The 19,689-nt window shown below is 40.4% G+C and overlaps 1 protein-coding gene across 6 annotated transcripts in view; it reads left to right on the forward strand.

Annotated features, from left to right (window-relative positions):
- Positions 1-19,689, forward strand: part of KIF21A (kinesin family member 21A) — a 303,313-nt gene that overhangs the window by 137,436 nt on the left and 146,188 nt on the right. For 5 of the 6 annotated variants that reach the window (XM_082254436.1, XM_082254439.1, XM_082254440.1 and 2 more), the window contains exons 12-13: positions 11,825-11,863; positions 19,548-19,629. In XM_082254436.1, the coding sequence (XP_082110562.1) occupies positions 11,825-11,863; positions 19,548-19,629 (121 nt within the window). The remainder of the gene's footprint in view (positions 1-11,824; positions 11,864-19,547; positions 19,630-19,689) is intronic. The other variant, XM_082254438.1, reaches the window with a different exon arrangement.

Below are 19,689 nucleotides of genomic sequence, written 5' to 3' on the forward strand. Positions count from 1 at the left end.
CCAATATGGCAGACAGACAGTTCTTCCATCTTTAAAAATCTCGTTGACCTTCCCACACCACAACACGTAAGTTGGGATCACTGTCTGTTTCCAGAAAATAGGTATGCATGCCCTTGCTGCATTCAACAGATGCAGAGTCAGGGACTTCCTATAGCTCCGCACTGAGCTTCCTGTCAAATGCAGCAAGCACAACGCGGGATCCCCTAGTATATCCACGTTGGCTATATGTTTTATAGCCACTGCTATCTTATTCCAAAATGGCTGCACTCTTTTACATCCCAAAAAATATGCACCATATTTCCATCCTCCAATCCACACCGCCAGCATTTTCCTGAGACCGCCTCTTTTATTCTGTGTAATAGTGATGGGACTCTATACCATCTGGTTAGAATTTTATACCCTGTCTCTTGGATCTTACAATCTAGTGACGATTGGTGAACTAATCTCCGGATCTTATTTATCTGCTCTTTTGACCACACGGTGTTTAACTCCTGCTCCCATTTTTGGATAAACGGCAATTGTTGGTCTCCCTCTTCTTCTGACAATTGTGTATAGAACCTTGAGATCAAATGGCCCGTTGCGTTACCTGTTCTACACATATTTTCCAGATCCGTTAGCTCTCGTGGTGCATACCCTTTCTGCCGAACTGATCTAATATAATTATACAACTGATAAAGGCTGAAATAATCTAGCGATTCTCCTGCACCTGTCCTAAGTTCTTCTAGGGAGGGCATAGGCCCATTTTGCCATATATCACCTAGGCGCCTTTTACCATTCTGAGCCCACCTACGGAGTCTGGCATTTATACACCCCGGGGGAAAATCCGGGTTCCCCAAGATCGGTGTCATCGGAGATATACCCGGGGCTACCCTCCAATGCGACTGAATTCTCTTAGTTTCTTTTATAGTCGCTCCCACTGTAGGATGTTTGAGAATAGCGTCTTTTGATTCGAACACCGACCATGGGGCTGGGGGGGTTAGCTGACCTGATTCCTCATTCTCTAAATCCACCCATCGTTTGGTAAGTTTATTGCAGTGCCAGTCTACCACCCTTACTATATGGACCGCCCTGTAATATCTCAGGATATCTGGTAATCCCATCCCACCTCTTACTTTGGGTAAGGCCAACGTCTGCATCTTAATTCTCGGGGATTTGTTTGCCCAAATATAGGCGCAGAGTATGCCCTTGATTGATTGAAAGAATTCTTTTGGAACTGCTATTGGAATTGTCTGCATTAAATACAAAATACGGGGTAACACATTCATTTTAATAACGCTACAGCGCCCAAACCACGTCACTGCCAACAGCTGCCATATTCTAAGATCTGCTTTAATCTTTCCTACAAGCGGAAGGTAATTCTTTCTATAGAGATCCGCGGGATCTGCCGTTAACTGTATCCCTAAGTATTTCAGCGTATCTGAGGCCCATTGAAACGGGAACGCTGTTCGAAGTGCTCTCTCTTCTTGGTCAGATAACGATATGTTGAGTGCCGCTGATTTAGTTACATTAATTTTATAATTAGAGAACCCACTGTATGTTTTCAGGGCGTCTAGAATATTTGGTAATGAAAGAGAAGGGTTAGTAGCAAAAAAAAAGCAGGTCATCCGCAAACGCGGCCACCTTGTGTTGTTCCCCCCCCGCTTTGGATTCCCGCTATATCCGGAGAACTCTGAATTCTGCACAATAGTGGTTCCAGACACAACACGAATATAAGCGGGGATAAAGGGCACCCCTGCCGTGTGCCATTAGAGATAGGGAAGTAACTCGACCTCCATTCATTTACCCTAACCGCAGTCGTAGGGACCGTATAAAGTGCCAGTATAAATTGCAGCATTTGTGGTCCCAGGCCTATGTATGACAGGGTGGCCCGGATAAAATCCCACGCCACCCTGTCAAAGGCCTTTTCCGCATCTGCTGCGAAGAGAACCATCTTCTTCCGTGATGTACGTGCCCGATGTATTAAATCTATGGCTCGGATTGTATTGTCCCGGGCCTCCCGGGTAGGAATAAAGCCCACTTGGTCGAAATGGACCAAATCTGCCATATATGGTAAGAGCCGATTTGCTAATATTCTTGCGTATAGATTCGTGTCTACATTTATCAAAGATATCGGGCGATAGCTGCCGCAACACAGGGGGTCCTTCTCCTCTTTAAGTATTAGAGTAATGTGCGCCCGTAAAGAATCCAACGGGAACGCCGCTCTTCTTCCCACTTCATTGAAATGTGATAGTAGGGGGTTCTTTAAACGCTCCCCAAATTTCTTGTAATAACTTAAAGTAAAGCCATCTGGGCCAGGTGCCTTATGTGCCTTGGTCTGTGAAATCGCAGCGGCCAGCTCTTCCCCCGATATCTCGCCTTCCAAAGTCAGTACTTGGTCCTCTGAAAGTGTACGCATGCCCGAGTCTCGTAAATACTCCTCTATCTGCTTCCCCTTTTCTGGACTTTTCTTGCTCCCTATTTCCGGTAGGTTATATAGTGACCGATAGAAAGAGCAGAACTCTTCTGCTATGTCAGCTGAAGTGTGAACCTCCCCACCTTTTGTATTTCTAAGACGTAAAATTTGAGTTCGTCTTTTTGGGCCCCTCAATGCTCGTGCCAGCATCACCCCTGGTTTATTTGCATATTCATACAGGTGTCTTTTCAACCATAACATATTTCGTACTGTCTTTTGGAAAAGTATCTGATTCAATTCCTCTCTTACCCGCATGAGAGGGATCAAGTGAGCTTCCGCAAGCGTTCTCTTATGCTGTCTACTCAGATGTTCAATTTTAGTTAGATATTCTTTAATTTTCGCCTCTCGCTCTCTTTTACGCTGTGCACCCAACTGTATCGGAACCCCTCTTATCACGCACTTGTGCGCTTCCCAGATCGTGGAAGGTGAGAGCGACTCCGATGTATTTTCCAAAAAGTAGTTATGTAACGCCTCCTCTATCTTCCCCTCCATTTCCGAGGATTGTAATAAGGCCTCATTTATGTGCCATGATCTTGGACTACAGTTTTTTGATTCCCACTCTATACTCACATACACCGGAAAATGGTCAGAGATTGAAAAATCTCCGATATCTGAGTCTGTCACTAACGGCAGGTCTGCCTGGGTAACCAGGATTCTGTCTATCCTACTATATGCCTTGTGGATTGGAGAATACAAAGTGTAATTTCTCTCCCCTGGGTGCATCAACCTCCATGGGTCGATGAGGCCCAGGAGGGAGATCTCTTTTTGTAGCCTTAGCAATTTAGCAAATGACATATATGAACTTCTTTTGGAGGTATCCAACAGAGGTTCTGGGGCATAATTAAAGTCACCTCCCATCACTAAGTGCCCTTCCCGGAATTCCAAGACAACTGGAATCATTTTCTGTAAAAACATTACATGCCCATATTTGGGAAAATAGACATTTACAAGGGTTACCTCGACCCGTCCTATCCACCCCTTCACCAACACGAACCTACCCATTGGGTCAGCCAATTCTTCTTTCAGGGTCCAATTCATAGCACTTGATATTAAAATGCTCACACCCTTTGATTTAGCAATAGGGGATGTAGCGTGGTAAACCCATGGAAAGTCTTTATTGTACAATTTTGGTACTGCATCTTTGCGGAAGTAGGTCTCCTGAATGAAAGCTATTTGTGTAGCATCTTGTTTTAGATCTCCCATAAGTCTCCTACGCTTCTGTGGGGTTGATAGTCCCCTCACGTTATAGGTCGTAATCTTACAACCTGCTGCCCCCCCCCCCCACCTCCAGCCACCATTGTGGAACGGTCCCCTGCCCCCCTACGGCCACACAACCTATGCGAGAAAAAAAAAAAAAAAATTTGACAAGAAAAGAAACCCCCCTTCACCCACACAAGTATGTATATACTGTTTAATACCCACTACCCCTACCCCCCTCTAATGGTTATCTAAACCAGCACAACCAGGCGCTATCTACTAAGGGGGCTGTGGTTCCCAAAACCCCGCGAGCAAGCCACTGTACCTGGACACTCTCTTTCAAGAACACAAGAGGGAAGAAAAAAGAAGAAAAGGCTGGGCTCCAAAAATTGGAGCTAAGAAAATGGGCTCTACTCCCTCTCACCCCTACCGTGGTGGTAAGGATGTAGTCCCTATCTTATCCCTGGCAGACAGTAAAACTATAAATTTAAAGTGTCCAGCTAGAGGAGCTCTAACTCGGCGGACGATCGCCTCCCTTCACATAATGTCAATGTCCTACTCCCCCCCCCCCCCCCCCGCCCCAGAGACCCCCTCTTACGCCTCCCGATCTAGTCAAACTACCCCGAGCCAGGTCGCAGAGGATCTCTCTTACTCACTTCTAGTTGCTATTAACCATAACTATTCCCTGAGTCACTATATCCTCTGTATACACCCTAATAGTGATTTAAATTCGGTATTATGAAGTCTCACATATCATCTTTTTTTATGTCTTAAGCGTGTCCCGCACGAAGTGAGGGAACACTCTCTAATTACCTCTACCTCAGTGCCCCCTTCCCTCTTAACCCTTAAGATCGTGCTCCGGCCCTCCATGGCTGGCAGGGGCACGAATAGAAACAAAAAAAAAAATTATATAAAAAAAAAAAACACCTTGTGAAGTTATTGTTGATTTCTACAGATACAAATATATAATATCCAACTTTCCTGTGAAAAAAAAAAAAAAAAAAAAAAAAAAATCCAAAAACGCACACCACAAATCTCCCATAAGAAAAACATGAAAAGCATGGAAAAATAACACAAATCACACTAAAAGTAACCCCCCCCCCTTCCCCTTCGAGGGTGACTCAGATAGTAAGGACATATAAAAAGTAAAACAGAAAAAATGCAGAAAAAACGCCCATATCTTGACAAAGCAAATGTTCGAGGTGGGTGTGGGGATACCAGGGACCTCCACACATCTTAACTTTCCCCCCTCCCAGAAAGAGAGGGAGAAGAGGAGATAGGGAGAACCCCAGAAACAAACAAAAGAAAAAAAAAAACGCATGGGAAAAACCGTAAAAAAAAAAAAAAAAACATGGAATCGGCCAGGAACCTGTGTGCAGCACTTTTAGGTTCGTTGTATTAATGTCTCCTTGTCCTGAGCATCTGTTTTGCTCCCACACCTATCTGCTCCCAATTTCACCCATGTTGTATGGCTTAATTCATGTAATAGTTCACGGAGTTTCCTAGGACATCCATCCAGTCACTCACATGGATCGGGGCGCACCCCAAAAATGTAAAGAGCCTGGGGAGCTGGTCTGGCCATTTCAATAAGAACGTTTCTCTGTCTTTCACCACTTTCAAATGGAAGGGGTGTCCCCAAAAATAGGTTGCTCCCACTTTTCTTATGACCTCTAGGAGGGGTTTAATTGCGGCTCTCATCTTTAGGGTCCCCCGTGAAAGATCTGGCAACCGTTTCAGCTGAGAACCTTCATACTCAATCTGCCCTTTTGCCCATGCTTGTCTCATTATGTCTTCTTTAAGTGAGAACAGGTGAATCCTAATCAGGACATCTGGGATTAGTTCTGTTACCGTCCTTCGGGGCGCTTTAACCCTGTGCACTCTGTCAATTTCCATTTTTTCCATTTGGGGTCTCTCCAACACACCATTCAAAATACCCACTACCGTGGTTCTGAGCTCTGGGCCCTTTACGGATTCAGGCAAGCCCCGCAGTCGAATATTATTCCTCCGGCTGCGGTTCTCGGCATCATCCTGCTGCAGCCGCAACCAGGTGACTTGTTTTTGCAACTGCGCTTGTGAACTTTCTAATTCAGAGATTCTGACTTCAAAATCACATTGTACTGACTCTGTATTCACCAATCTGCCTTCAATTTGGTCAACTTTTTGTTTTAAACCACATATTTCCATTTTAATGTCACTCACGATTGCTGCAGCCATGTCTTGGATATCCTGTTTCGTCGGGATCAGCTTTAAAAACTCACTCCACTCCGCTGTTGATGGTATTTGGGGCTGTTGCGGCATAATCAGGGATTCTTTGGGCTCTTCATTCCTTTATTCATGCGATATATCCATTACTAAAGGCTTCTTCCCACCAGAAGAGACCCCAATAGATTGAGTGTTTGTAGCTTTGGGCCCTTTCTGCTGAACTGCCATTCCTGAGTTTGTTTGGCGTTTCTGTGATGCCTTGGTCCCAACAGTGCTTCGTGATGCCACTGTGCGTCTCAGAAAGTAAGAGGTGATGTCTGTCCTTTTCTCTAGGGCTTGCTTCTGCTCCGGGCTGGCTGCTTGAGTCATATATACAGGGCAGACCAGCGACCTCCGCATCTACTGTCCCAGCTGGCACTCGACCCCGGCTCTCCTCCTCCACAGCCCCTCAGCCCCACGCCGACCCGCACGGTCTTTCACCCTATGCTGTACCTCTCTCACTCTGAGGCAGGGTCCCGCACATTCAGCGTATGACCGCCTGCTTCCTTGCCACCACCGCTGCTTTATGGCTCCCCGAGCCTGGATTTCCCCATTACCGTCCTCCGTGAGCCTCGGGCCCCGCTCTGCACCTAGCGGGGTGGGGGGGAGAGCCGACTCACTCACTGCACGGCGCTCTCTTCCACCAAGCAGAACTCCTCACTGCTCGGCCTCTCACGGAGCCATTGACGAACCACGCCCTCCCCGGCACTAGTCACTTAATCTGGCATTAGAGCTTTACAGATCTACAAATGTTGATCATGTCTCAACACTGACAGAAGCACCAATAAATAATAATAAAAAAAAAATAATAAAGATTAGAGAAACTGAGTTTATTCTTTCTTGAGGAGAATAGATTAAGAGGGGATATGATGAATATGTATAAATATATAAGGGGTCCATATAGTGATCATATAGTTTTAAATTATTCACTTTAAGGTCATCACAGAGGACAAAGGGGCACTCTTTACGTCTAGAGGAAAACAGATTTCATGTCCAAATATGAAAAGGTTTTTTTCATAGTAAGAGCTGTGAAAATGTGGAATAGACTCCCTCCAGAGGTGGTTCTGGCCAGCTCAGTAGATTGCTTTAAAAAAAAGGTCTGGATTGTTTCCTGGGTGTACATAATATAACTGGTTACTAATATTTATAGGTAAATTTGATCCAGGGAATATCAGATTGCCTCTTGGGGGTTCAGGAAGGATTTTTTCCCCTGCTGTAGCAAATTGGATCATGCTTTGCTGGGGTTTTACGCCTTCCTCTGGATCAACTCTTGGGTATAGAATTGTGTATATGGGATTGTATGGTTGTGTTTTCCTTTGTTTTTTATTGGTTAAGCTAGATGGACTTTTCTTTTTTCAACCTGATTAACTACAGTATCTCACAAAAGTGAGTACACCCCTCACATTTTTGTAAATATTTTATTATATTGTTTCATGCGATAACACTGAAGAAATGACACTTTGCTACAATGTAAAGTAGTGAGTGTACAGCTTGTATAACAGTGTAAATTTTCTGTCCCCTCAAAAAAACTCAACACACAGCCATTAATGTCTAAACTGATGACAACAAAAGTGAGTACACCCCTAAGTGAAAATGTCCAAATTTTGCCCAAAGTGTCATTATTTTGTGTGGCCACCATTATTTTCCAGCACTGCCTTAACCCTCTTGGACATGGAGTTCACCAAAGCTTCACAGGTTGTCACTGGAGTCCTCTTCCATTCCTCCATGATGACATCACGGAGCTGGTGGATGTTAGAGACCTTGCGCTCCTCCGCCTTCTGTTTTGAGGATGCCCCACAGATGCTCAATAGGGTTTAGGTCTGGTGACATGCTTTGCCAGTCCATCACCTTTACCCTCAGCTTCTTTAGCAAGGCAGTGGTTGTCTTGGAGGCGTGTTTTGGGTCGTTTATCATGTTGGAATACTGCTCTGCAGCTCAGTCTCTGAAGGAAGGGGCTCGTGCTCTGCTTCAGTATGTCACAGTACATGTTGGCATTCATGGTTCCCTCAATGAACTGTAGCTCCCCAGGGCCGGCAGCCCTCATGCAGCCCCAGACCATGACACTTCCACCACCATGCTTGTACAGTCACACTTGTTTTTGTATTCCTCGCCCGGTTGCCGCCATACCGCTTGACACCATCTGAACCAAATAAGTTTGTCTTGGTCTCATCAGACCACAGGACATGGTTCCAATAATCCATGTCCTTAGTCTGCTTGTCTTCAGCAAACTGTTTGCGGGCTTACCTGTGCATCATCTTTAGAAGAGGCTTCCTTCTGGGACGACAGTCATGCAGACTAATTTGATGCATTGTGCAGGGTATGGTCTGAGCACTGACAGGCTGACCCCCACCCCTTCAACCTCTGCAGCAACGCTGGCAGCACTCGTACGTCTATTTCCCAAAGACAACCTCTGGGTATGACGCAGAGCACGTGCACTCAACGTCTTTTGTCAACCATGGCGAGGCCTATTCTCAGTGGAACCTGCCCTGTTAAACCACTGTATGGTCTTGGCCACTATGCTGCAGCTCATATCTAGCCTAGGCCATCTTTATGTAGAGCAACAATTTTTTTTTTTTTTTCAGATCCTCAGAGAGTTCTTTGCCATGAGGTACCATGTTGAACTTCCAGTGACCAGTATGCGAGGGTGAGAGCGATAACACCAAATCTAACACACCTTCTTTCCATTCACACCCAAGACCTTGTAACATTAGCGGGTCATATTACACCGAGGAGGAAAAATTGATAATTGGGCTCAATTTGAAAATTTTCACTTAGCGGTGTACTCACTTTTGTTGCCAGCGGTTTAGACATTAATGGCTGTGTGTTGAGTTATTTTGAGGGGACAGCAAATTTACACTGTTATACAAGCTGTACACTCACTACTTTACTTTACATTGTAGCAAAGTGTCATTTCTTCAGTGTTGTCACATGAAAACTTATAATAAAATAATTACAAAAATGTGAGGGGTGTACTCACTTTTGTGGCATACTGTATGTATGTAACAATGTAAATATTTTTCTATTTTTTTTTTTGTGAGAAGAAACATGCCTTTTGTTTCCTCAACGTCTAGCTAATTGCATTAAAACACTGCAACAAATGTCAGTGGGAAAATTAAAGGTATTAGTAGGGTTTGCCCTTCTATAAAGGATGACTGTATTCTTAAAACACTAAGCTCTTTAATATCAACAAGTACAAGAAGCAACGTTCCAAACGCTTCTTCTTACCTCTGTCTTTCTTTACATTTACACTGGCCTTGGCCTGACGACATTCAAAGAAACTTGGCCTGATGACATTCAAAGAAAAGATGCACGTTTGCTTGGTATCCCTGGATATATTTAAAATTGTGTATGTGTTTTAAAACGACAGTTGTCATTTAAGTAGATTGCTTTCATATGGGTTGTCACAGCTAAAGCAGCCATTTCCATACAGGAAAAATCATTGCATGTGTTTGTCTTTTCATTATGTATTCATCAGAATTTGCAATTTTTAGCTCTTACAGTATATGATATGTGTTACACCTGAGAATTACTGTTGTTTTCATGTGTTCTCAAACCGCCCTCAACAATTACCGAACTATGATCCTTCTAACTACCTTTATAGTGCTTAAAAAAGTTAATTTCAATGCTTTATTACTAGGGACTATCGTGGTACATTTTCTGATATAGGTGCCTTTTTGTTCTACATACTTTAAGCTGTTTATTTTAGGACCATCTTGTGTTCAGTTCACATAAATAATGTTTTTTGACAATAATCACCAATACTGACATTTATTCAGAAGGGAATTACAAACCAGGTAGGATTGCCATATTCTCGCTATTAAGGTTTTTAAAGTGACACTAAACAATGTTCTTATGCTCCAGGGATAATCTATACACATCCACTACGTAATGGCCCTGCAATCTATATTTTATGAAATGGTTTCTTACTTTGTTTTCCTCCTTGTAACATCCCCAGTGATCTCTCAAACCTCTCATTTTCCAATTTGTTTGGCACAAGCAGTGCACTGCTCTATGCATACTACAAATCCCATAGTCCCTAGTCTATCTCAGGAGTGAGCAAGAGAGGGTGGCTACTTCTTTTCAACAAACTGTGGTAATATGGAAAACAAAATTAACTACTCTCTTTAAAAAAAAAAAAAAAAAAAAAAAAAAAAAAGGATAAAGGGTTTTGGACATTTGAAGAAGGCAGAGATCAGAGGGTAACTTATTTTTTATTTAAGAATAAATACTTATAGATAGATATAGATAGAGATATATATATATCTATATATATTTTAACCAGTTTATTGTCAGTGTAAGCCCTGATATGTTGTGTTGCTAGCAGACCTTGCCAAGACATGAATTATGTGCACCACAATGACCAGCCTGTTCATTCTGTATCTTTTACCCTTGGTGGGTCACTAACCCAGCAAAGAACAGTGACTTTTAGGAATAAAAAAAGCAGATAGCATTGAGATTCAGGCTAACACTTCCTCCTCATCTTCATGATGAAGTCCAGTGACCAGAACTATGATTTAAATTTAATAGATAGCGTTTGCTGCATGAACTTCATGCAAGGAGAATTTTACTATATATTCAGGCAGTGGCCGGCTTTATCTATAAAACCCATTGCATATGGGCTCAAGCATCTTTCTTCTACAGAAACATCTTCCCATGCAGTGCCGCTAGTGCTCTCAGTGGCATGTTGACAAATACATTTGGCCCACCTGGTGAAATACTACACAATGAGGTGTGCTTGTTGCTATGACTTCTGAGTGCAGTGCAGCCCAAACTCAGCTTACAGGTAAATAGGGTTTTAAATACTCTGAGATCTGCGTCTGACAGAATCTGTGATGCTAGCTGGGGAGAAAGTGTACGTCCGTAAAAGATAAATCCGTAAAAGACAAATCTACGAACTGTTTGGAGTAGGACTTGGCCTTAGACCTTAGGCCTAAGCTCACAAAAGCCATCTGTCTTACCATGGTCAAATTGCACATTGCAAAGTTATGGTCAAACAGGTCATTGCAGCGTCCATTTTTTATTTATTTTTTTTTATTTACCAGGTCAAATAACATGAGTTTGGTTATATTTTATATTTCATGTAAGCAGGGAGAGTTGGGAAAACATATTTTCCTATTATAAAATTGTTCTTCACACAGCATCTGAACAATAGTATCCAGACACCAGACCAGAAGACCAGATTAACATTGAATTTCCACAGGAACTGGCCAAATTTCGATCTATGTATGGGTTGGGAGGTTGTACAGAAGTAGATTTCTGTACAGCTGCCCTGCTGGATTTCCCCCCCCCTAGATCAGCACCGCTTGCTATAGCCTGCAATGCTGATCAGTGTATTCTGACAGCAGAAAAATCTCTCTGCTGTTAGAATATAATAGCTCAGCGGAGAGGTTTCCCCCATCCACCTCAAATGCGTGGATGGGGGAATCTGGCCATTTTTTTTTTTTTGTTTTTTTTTTGTTTTTTTTTTTGTTCAATTGGCTGGTTGAACGAAAAAAAAAAAAAAAAAACTGATCATCTTTGAGCTGCCTTAGCATGGTTTGCCAATTGCAAAATCATAATAATAAGAGGGACCATTTGTAGTCTGCAGTAAGCCCTTCTAAAGCAGAATCTGTGGCTATAATATCAGCAATATATTAATGTATAGTATTTTGATTTCATTGTTCTTTCTTTGCAATCTTATATCTGTTAACTGGATCTATTAATATTCTTCTAATGATAGTGTATTGAAATATGCCATTGCATGTAATTCTCAGCGTTGTCTTTGTAAGATTTGAATTTGTGTTTTTGTTTTTTTACATAATGCTTACCATTAAGTATAATGTATATGTTAAAGGTAGGAATTTCATGCACAATTTTTACCTTTATAACTTTCATTGTTTGTCTGGTCTGTCCTGCATTGGTTTGGCTGCCTATTCTGTACTTCTGCTTTTGAAGGCTACAGCAGCTTCAGGAAAGCAACCAAGAAGAAAGAAGGTTGGAATACTACCCTTTATCTCTGATATTTGTTTTAGTTGGATCTTCACTTGTTTTACAAAAAAAAAAAAAATTTTTTTTAATTAACACAGTATAATCAAATCTTTCCAGCATCATTTTATGCATTTAAGTGTTTGATAATTGCCAGCATAAACATTTGTCTTAGACCTGTACAAGTGTAATAATCTAATTTTGGAAAAGAAATTGCTTATACTGAAGCTTTAAAGTCAACTGGTCTTTAAGAACTACACTTACTGTGACTAGGGCAAGTTTATATATTACCAAATAATAATATTTTAAATAGAAATTGTTGCTCTTCAGAACCCAGCCTAGGTCTTATGGTCTCTGGCTACCAATCATTATCAGTCACCAGCTTTGATAACTGGCTCAGAAAGGCTGCTCCGTTATACATAAATACAAGCTGTACTTTAAAAACGTGATTTCTAATACATTTTCACACATTGAAAAGATAATTCCCACTGAATTGTTTTCACATGTAGGCTTAAAAGACATTCTTTGGAACTAGAGTTTAATTTTAAAGGAAACCTACAGGCAAACCATCTTCTCGAAAAACACAAATGCTGTATGAAAAGCTTTATTTGCAGGTCTCTGTGTGTACGTTTTCATAGTTGTATAGAAAATGAATCCCCAAGAAGTTTGAACCTATATCAGGATGTAAAGCATGTCTTAGCGAGCATCTTATTTTTCTGTGCTTCACACTAAAGACTACCCATTGCTATAGTGTAATGCAGAGGTTCACGGTTTTTACGTACATATCCAAAACTAATGCGCTCATACTTACAGTAGGGGCCTACAAGCTGGTGAAAGGAAGTCAAAAAGTGCTGAGCAATAAAGCTCTCCCACATAAACTAGGCGTAGATCAAATAGGTGTAACACCTGTGGCTTGGGTATATTGACCCAGTGCAGTTTATCACAGCAAGTCTGCGACTCACAATATAATAGAAATCCAAGTAAAGACAACATTGTGTTGTAAGTTTCCAGGCATTTTTAACCTTACTGGAGTCCACCCTGGAAAATTTGGCTCACTTTTTTTCATGTCTCTGACAAGTTTTTATTAGAATAGGACATGAAGTCAGTAAAATCAATAATGTTTTTTGGTTTATTGTTCTGCCTGTTGTGCAGATGCAGGTTTTCTTTAACTTTTGCAAAATTCGAAATGTTTGCAATAGGAAATTCAGTTACATCAGAAGTCTGCTTAGAAATAATGCTACTAAATTAATGCAATGCATACCATTTGCAATGTTTGTCTCACTGCCCTGACAGACCGTGTCAGATTTATAAATTTTTAGAAATGTGGACAGGAATGGAGTGGCATTTTAATTCTACAATATGTGCAATCACAATCACATTATTTTAAAGTGGGGTCCCCCCACCACCACTGCTCACAACACTCACTGTACGTAAAAAAAAAAACAGACTTGATATCAGAAGCATTTCTACAGGCATCCACCCTACCTTCAACACCCTGGTATTCTTTACAAGGGTTTCCTTCAGCTGGCCATATACAGTACTACACAGAAGCAAGGCAGCTCCCTTCACTTGTGTACACTTACCTATACAGTATCTCTTCAGTAGGTTAATAGGTGCAGGACTCTGCCTGGCAATCCTTATAAGTGTACCCAGAGAATTGTGGATCTGCCACCTGCCTAAAGACCAACTACTGAATGGAGTTAAGTTTCTACTCACAGTGAATATGCTGAATCCTGTGTACTTTTTTTTTTTGCCCTATTCAGTTCCATCAAACTTGTCATATGGCAGTGAATTTTCTAGAACTTCAGTATTCTTATGTTCACATGTATTGTCAAAAAAGACATAGAAAATCTGAAAGTTGTCAAATTTATTCTTCATGCCGCTGTAAACAGTTGGAAAATGCGAACTGCAAAATTTTACTGTGCAAGATGTCTTGCTAGCAAACATAAGCAAGTATTAATTAAATTAGAATGGCTGGTAGTTGTTGGTTTAAAAGCAAAATTAACTGAACAATACACTTAAAATTCATAAAAGAGCTGGATTTACTACACCTTTTTTGGGATATTCTGTGCATTGTAAAGTGGGGCCAGCAGCAATGTCCAGGAGTCACTCATGCACAAAATACCTTCCTATTCTTGATGAACACAATCTTATTTTTAATTTTTTTTTCCACTTATTTAATATGCATTGGGTGCAGATATTTGATAGTGATATCGGTCCACACAGTGGGGTTTATTTGGCATTGGATGTGACTTTTACCAAACATTTATTGGCAATGAATAAATGACAGGCCTTTAAAAAACATGCACTATGAAAGATTCACTTGTGGTAAATGTTGGGTGAAGAATGTCAGACTGCTTTATAAATAAACCCCAGTATATCTAGACAAAATATGAGGTCAAGAATTGGTATATCTAGACAAAATATGAGGTCAAGCATTGGTATTTTCTATTAAATATTTACTTTAACCTGTACAGTGCCTTGCAAAAGTATTCGGCCCCCTTGAATTTTGCGACCTTTTGCCACATTTCAGGCTTCAAACATAAAGATATAAAACTGTAATTTTTTGTGAAGAATCAACGACAAGTGGGACACAATCATGAAGTGGAACAAAATTTATTGGATATTTCAAACTTTTAACAAATAAAAAACTGAAAAATTGGGCGTGCAAAATTATTTAGCCCTTTTCAGTGCAGCAAACTCTCTCCAGAAGTTCTGTGAGGATCTCTGAATGATCCAATGTTGACCTAAATGACTAATGATGATTAAATAGAATCCACCTGTGTGTAATCAAGTCTCCGGATAAATAAAAACAAAATGATAGAAAAAGATGGGGCTTTGCGGGCCAGTGGGAGTAGAAGGATCAGACAGAGAACCGTTTATAAAACCAAAATTGCATTTTATTTGTATAAAGACCAATAAAACTAAGCATGGACTACCATGCATGTATGATAACAAAGGACTGACATAACATACAATGATAAAATCAAACAATTAACGTCACTATTTATAGAGAAACATATCCCCAGAAGGGGTTGTAACCAAAATCTGTATAAGGTGGAAATTGGGTCTCAAGCTGGATTCGGTCAAGGTAGGTCCCCAGCAAGCCGACGCGTTTCGCTCAAGGCTTCCTCAGGGCCTGAGAGACCATAACAGACCGATGTTTTCTATGAACAACATAAAAGCATAATCAAATGAGTGCCAGTCAATCATAAATTCCATGATATATCATACATAATAACATTATATTTCAATTATTACATAGGTATATTTGGTTTTAGTTTTTGTACTGACCCTTCTTGATAGTGACTTGTGCTAGGCGACAAAGCTGTAGCGATACTAATGCTGCTTGGAGCTATATTGCTTCGGTATTTATCATAACAGACATCAAAAATGTATTTCTTGCATAGGATCCAATGTATTACGTCCCAGATTGTGTTGCCAGGGGCAAGGCTGTAAACCAAAATGCCAATAGATATATATATGTGTCTACCGTATGATTTCGATTTTCATATGTTTATAATCTCATAACCAACCTTTTTTGGCTATCCCCCTTATGAACTTTTTGGAGTGAGTCCCAACTCACAAGGTGAAGGTCCTCTCCTTGATATATTCGCCCTTATATATATATTCACTCCTAGATATAATAGTATATAAATATACACTATATCTCTGAACTACAGAAAGAAAGGTGCTGCCTATCCTATTCAAGCCATGTAACACAATACTAGGTGGGTGTGAACACTTTGACTTTACTATTATATTATATTACATATATTGTTGATACTACCATCAAATCATTAGTCTATCCATCTAACTGTCTCCACTCAACCAATAAGCTATCCTCACTAGCTCTCTTCCCTCTTCCACTGATAAAGAATAACCTATGCTCTCATGTTCATAGATCTATTATATCTAGGAGTGAATATATATATAAGGGCGAATATATCAAGGAGAGGACCTTCACCTTGTGAGTTGGGACTCACTCCAAAAAGTTCATAAGGGGGATAGCCAAAAAAGGTTGGTTATGAGATTATAAACATATGAAAATCGAAATCATACGGTAGACACATATATATATCTATTGGCATTTTGGTTTACAGCCTTGCCCCTGGCAACACAATCTGGGACGTAATACATTGGATCCTATGCAAGAAATACATTTTTGATGTCTGTTATGATAAATACCGAAGCAATATAGCTCCAAGCAGCATTAGTATCGCTACAGCTTTGTCGCCTAGCACAAGTCACTATCAAGAAGGGTCAGTACAAAAACTAAAACCAAATATACCTATGTAATAATTGAAATATAATGTTATTATGTATGATATATCATGGAATTTATGATTGACTGGCACTCATTTGATTATGCTTTTATGTTGTTCATAGAAAACATCGGTCTGTTATGGTCTCTCAGGCCCTGAGGAAGCCTTGAGCGAAACGCGTCGGCTTGCTGGGGACCTACCGTGACCGAATCCAGCTTGAGACCCAATTTCCACCTTATACAGATTTTGGTTACAACCCCTTCTGGGGATATGTTTCTCTATAAATAGTGACGTTAATTGTTTGATTTTATCATTGTATGTTATGTCAGTCCTTTGTTATCATACATGCATGGTAGTCCATGCTTAGTTTTATTGGTCTTTATACAAATAAAATGCAATTTTGGTTTTATAAACGGTTCTCTGTCTGATCCTTCTACTCCCACTGGCCCGCAAAGCCCCATCTTTTTCTATCATTTTGTTTTTGTAAATCCCTCACAGGGGTAAGGGCCTATGTTACACGGTAATTTTATATAGTCTCCGGATAAATGCACCTGCACTGTGATAGTCTCAGAGGTCCATTTAAAGTGCAGAGAGCATCATGAAGAACAAGGAACACACCAGGCAGGTCAGAGATACTGTTGTGGAGAAGTTTAAAGCCGGATTTGGATACAAAAAGATTTCCCAAGCTTTAAACATCCCAAGGAGCACTTTGCAAGCGATAATATTGAAATGGAAGGAGTATCCGACCACTGCAAATCTACGAAGACCTGGCCGTCCCTCTAAACTTTCAGCTCATACAAGGAGAAGACTGATCAGAGATGCAGCCAAGAGGCCCATGATCACTCTGGATGAACTGCAGAGATCTACAGCTGAGGTGGGAGACTGTCCATAGGACAACAATCAGTCGTATACTGCACAAATCTGGCCTTTATGGAAGAGTGGCAAGAAGAAAGCCATTTCTTTAAAGATATCCATAAAAAGTGTTGTTTAGTTTGCCACAAGCCACCTGGGAGACACACCAAACATGTGGAAGAAGGTGCTCTGGTCAGATGAAACCAAAATCAAACTTGCAAAACGTTAGGTTTGGCGTAAAAGCAACACAGCTCATCAACCTGAACACACCATCCCCACTGTCAAACATGGTGGTGGCAGCATCATGGTTTGGGCCTGCTTTTCTTCAGCAGGGACAGGGAAGATGGATGGAGCCAAATACAGGACCATTCTGGAAGAAAACCTTATGGAGTCTGCAAAAGACCTAAGACTGGGACGGAGGTTTGTCTTCCAACAAGACAATGATCCAAAACATAAAGCAAAATCTACAATGGAATGGTTCACAAATAAACATATCCAGGTGTTAGAATGGCCAAGTCAAAGTCCAGACCTAAATCCAATCGAGAATCTGTGGAAAGAACTGAAAACTGCTGTTTACAAACGCTCTCCATCCAACCTCACTGAGCTCGAGCTGTTTTTCAAGGAGAAATGGGCAAAAATTTCAGTCTCTCGATGTGCAAAACTGATAGAGACATACCCCAAGCGACTTACAGCTGTAATTGCAGCAAAAGGTGGCGCTACAAAGTATTAACTTAAGGGGGCTGAATAATTTTGCATGCCCAATTTTTCAGTTTTTTTTATTTGTTAAAGTTTGAAATATCCAATAAATTTCGTTCCACTCCATTTTATCTTTATGTTTGAAGCCTGAAATGTGGCAAAAGGTCGCAAAGTTCAAGGGGGCTGAATACTTTCGCAAGGTACTGTAAGTGGCACTTTTCATGATCATCCCACCATCTCCCTAAGCTACAGCAGTGCCCACTTTCTGTCCCTTGAATTAAAGCTTTATATGTATGAATGACAAATAGACTTGCATGCCACACATTCCTGCCAAGTGCTCCCTGGCATGAAAACTCAGCTGAGCTAAATGGCTGCATACATGTTACATTGACAGATGAATGTGTGTAGTAACTTGAACTACAGTTCCATTTGCTTTTTTTCCTGATTCCCATTGTCCTGTTTCCGGGTTATAAGGGTGGTGATATACTTGTGTGCCCTTGTTGTAGCCCAGCACTAGGTACAATGTGGGAGGGTGTGTTTGTTTTTACTGGCACTTCAATATGCATGCACACTCAAAATGTATTATTTTAGGTGTAATATTTGCTCAATGGATGCACATTGAGGGCTGATAGAAAATGAACAGGCCAGTGCAATGCTACACATGTGAGAATGTACACATACAGTAAATGTCCAAAGGTTTTGATAAATAGCCTAATGCTTATGGCACGGTTTCACCAAAATATCTGCTCCTTATGCATTATGGACAGTATATTTATGCAATCTGCACTAAGCCAATCTGTTTCTTTGCCATCCTCATAATTCCTTGATCTAACGACTTTTGACTTGCTTCTTTCTAGGACACAGCTTTTAAAGTATATTTACTTGGAACTCTGTTTTTCTTTCTTCGTAGTCCTGTCCAATTTATTCCATGGTTCCACCCTTTACCATGTTTATGAAGTGTCTAGTGACAAAGAAACATGCAATTAAACGATAAAGATACCAAGCAATAGAAGAACATGTAACATGTTTCTTGTCAAAATGATGCTTCATCAATTCTATTTCTGTTTTAGAGAGAATTGAATCTTTCTTAGTTGGACATGTTAATAATATAAAGAGGCTTGTTCCCACTTGCAAACTACAATGCTTTCAAGTATCAGATTGTAGTCAACTCTAAAAACTGGATTCATTTATATGATGGGCATTCTCTTTGTAGTCATGGTCCTTCACCTTGCAAATTTTGCAGCCATACTTCAAATACGGCATGTATTGTTAGATAAGGCAATAAGGTTAGATAAGGCGAGTTGCTATCTTTTGGTTTATAGCTCTTGAGACTGTGTTTTATATGTGTGTGTTGCATTTTTATTAATATTTATTTAACTTATGCAGTTTTTTTTTTTTTGGTTTATAAAACACAATTTATGTCTAGGAGATTAGTAATGCTAAAAGCCATAAATCTATGCTTAGGATGTAAGTTATGCCAAAAGCTAAAGTTTGTTATTACTCCTTACTATGTTTGGTTAAATGCAAATTTACTGAATAGAAATTTAATGCTTTTAATCATAAGTTACATTAATATACGGACTCAAATATTCGTAAGGGGAAGCAATTGCCTTTTTAATGTAGATTATTTGCAAATGGTTTGTAGCAGAAATACTTTTGATTTGTGAAAAAGTCAAAAGTGTTGCTTAAATTGTGACACAGATGCTGTTTCTACATGAAAAAGTCACCTAAAATTGCAAGTGGAAATTAGCTGTATACTGCTAAGGCTACATAACTGCAAACTATATTTCCAGTTTGGTTTTGCTGTCTTGGCACAAAGCTCAAGCATGTACTTGGTTAAAGTGTTTAACTGGGCATTTTCTGTTTTTGTTACTTTCTAGTACTGTCAAAGATGAATATGGGGATGGTGAAAAGTCAGAAGAGAGAGACTCTACAGAAAAAGAAACCAATGAAATGGATAATGTAAGTATGGGAGAGGTTTGGCTCTACTGTATAATAGTTTGTGTACTGTGTATACTGCTT

The sequence above is a fragment of the Pelophylax lessonae genome (genome assembly GCF_965119305.1).
Source record: "Pelophylax lessonae genome assembly, chromosome: 4".
NCBI classification, from domain to species: domain Eukaryota; kingdom Metazoa; phylum Chordata; class Amphibia; order Anura; family Ranidae; genus Pelophylax; species Pelophylax lessonae.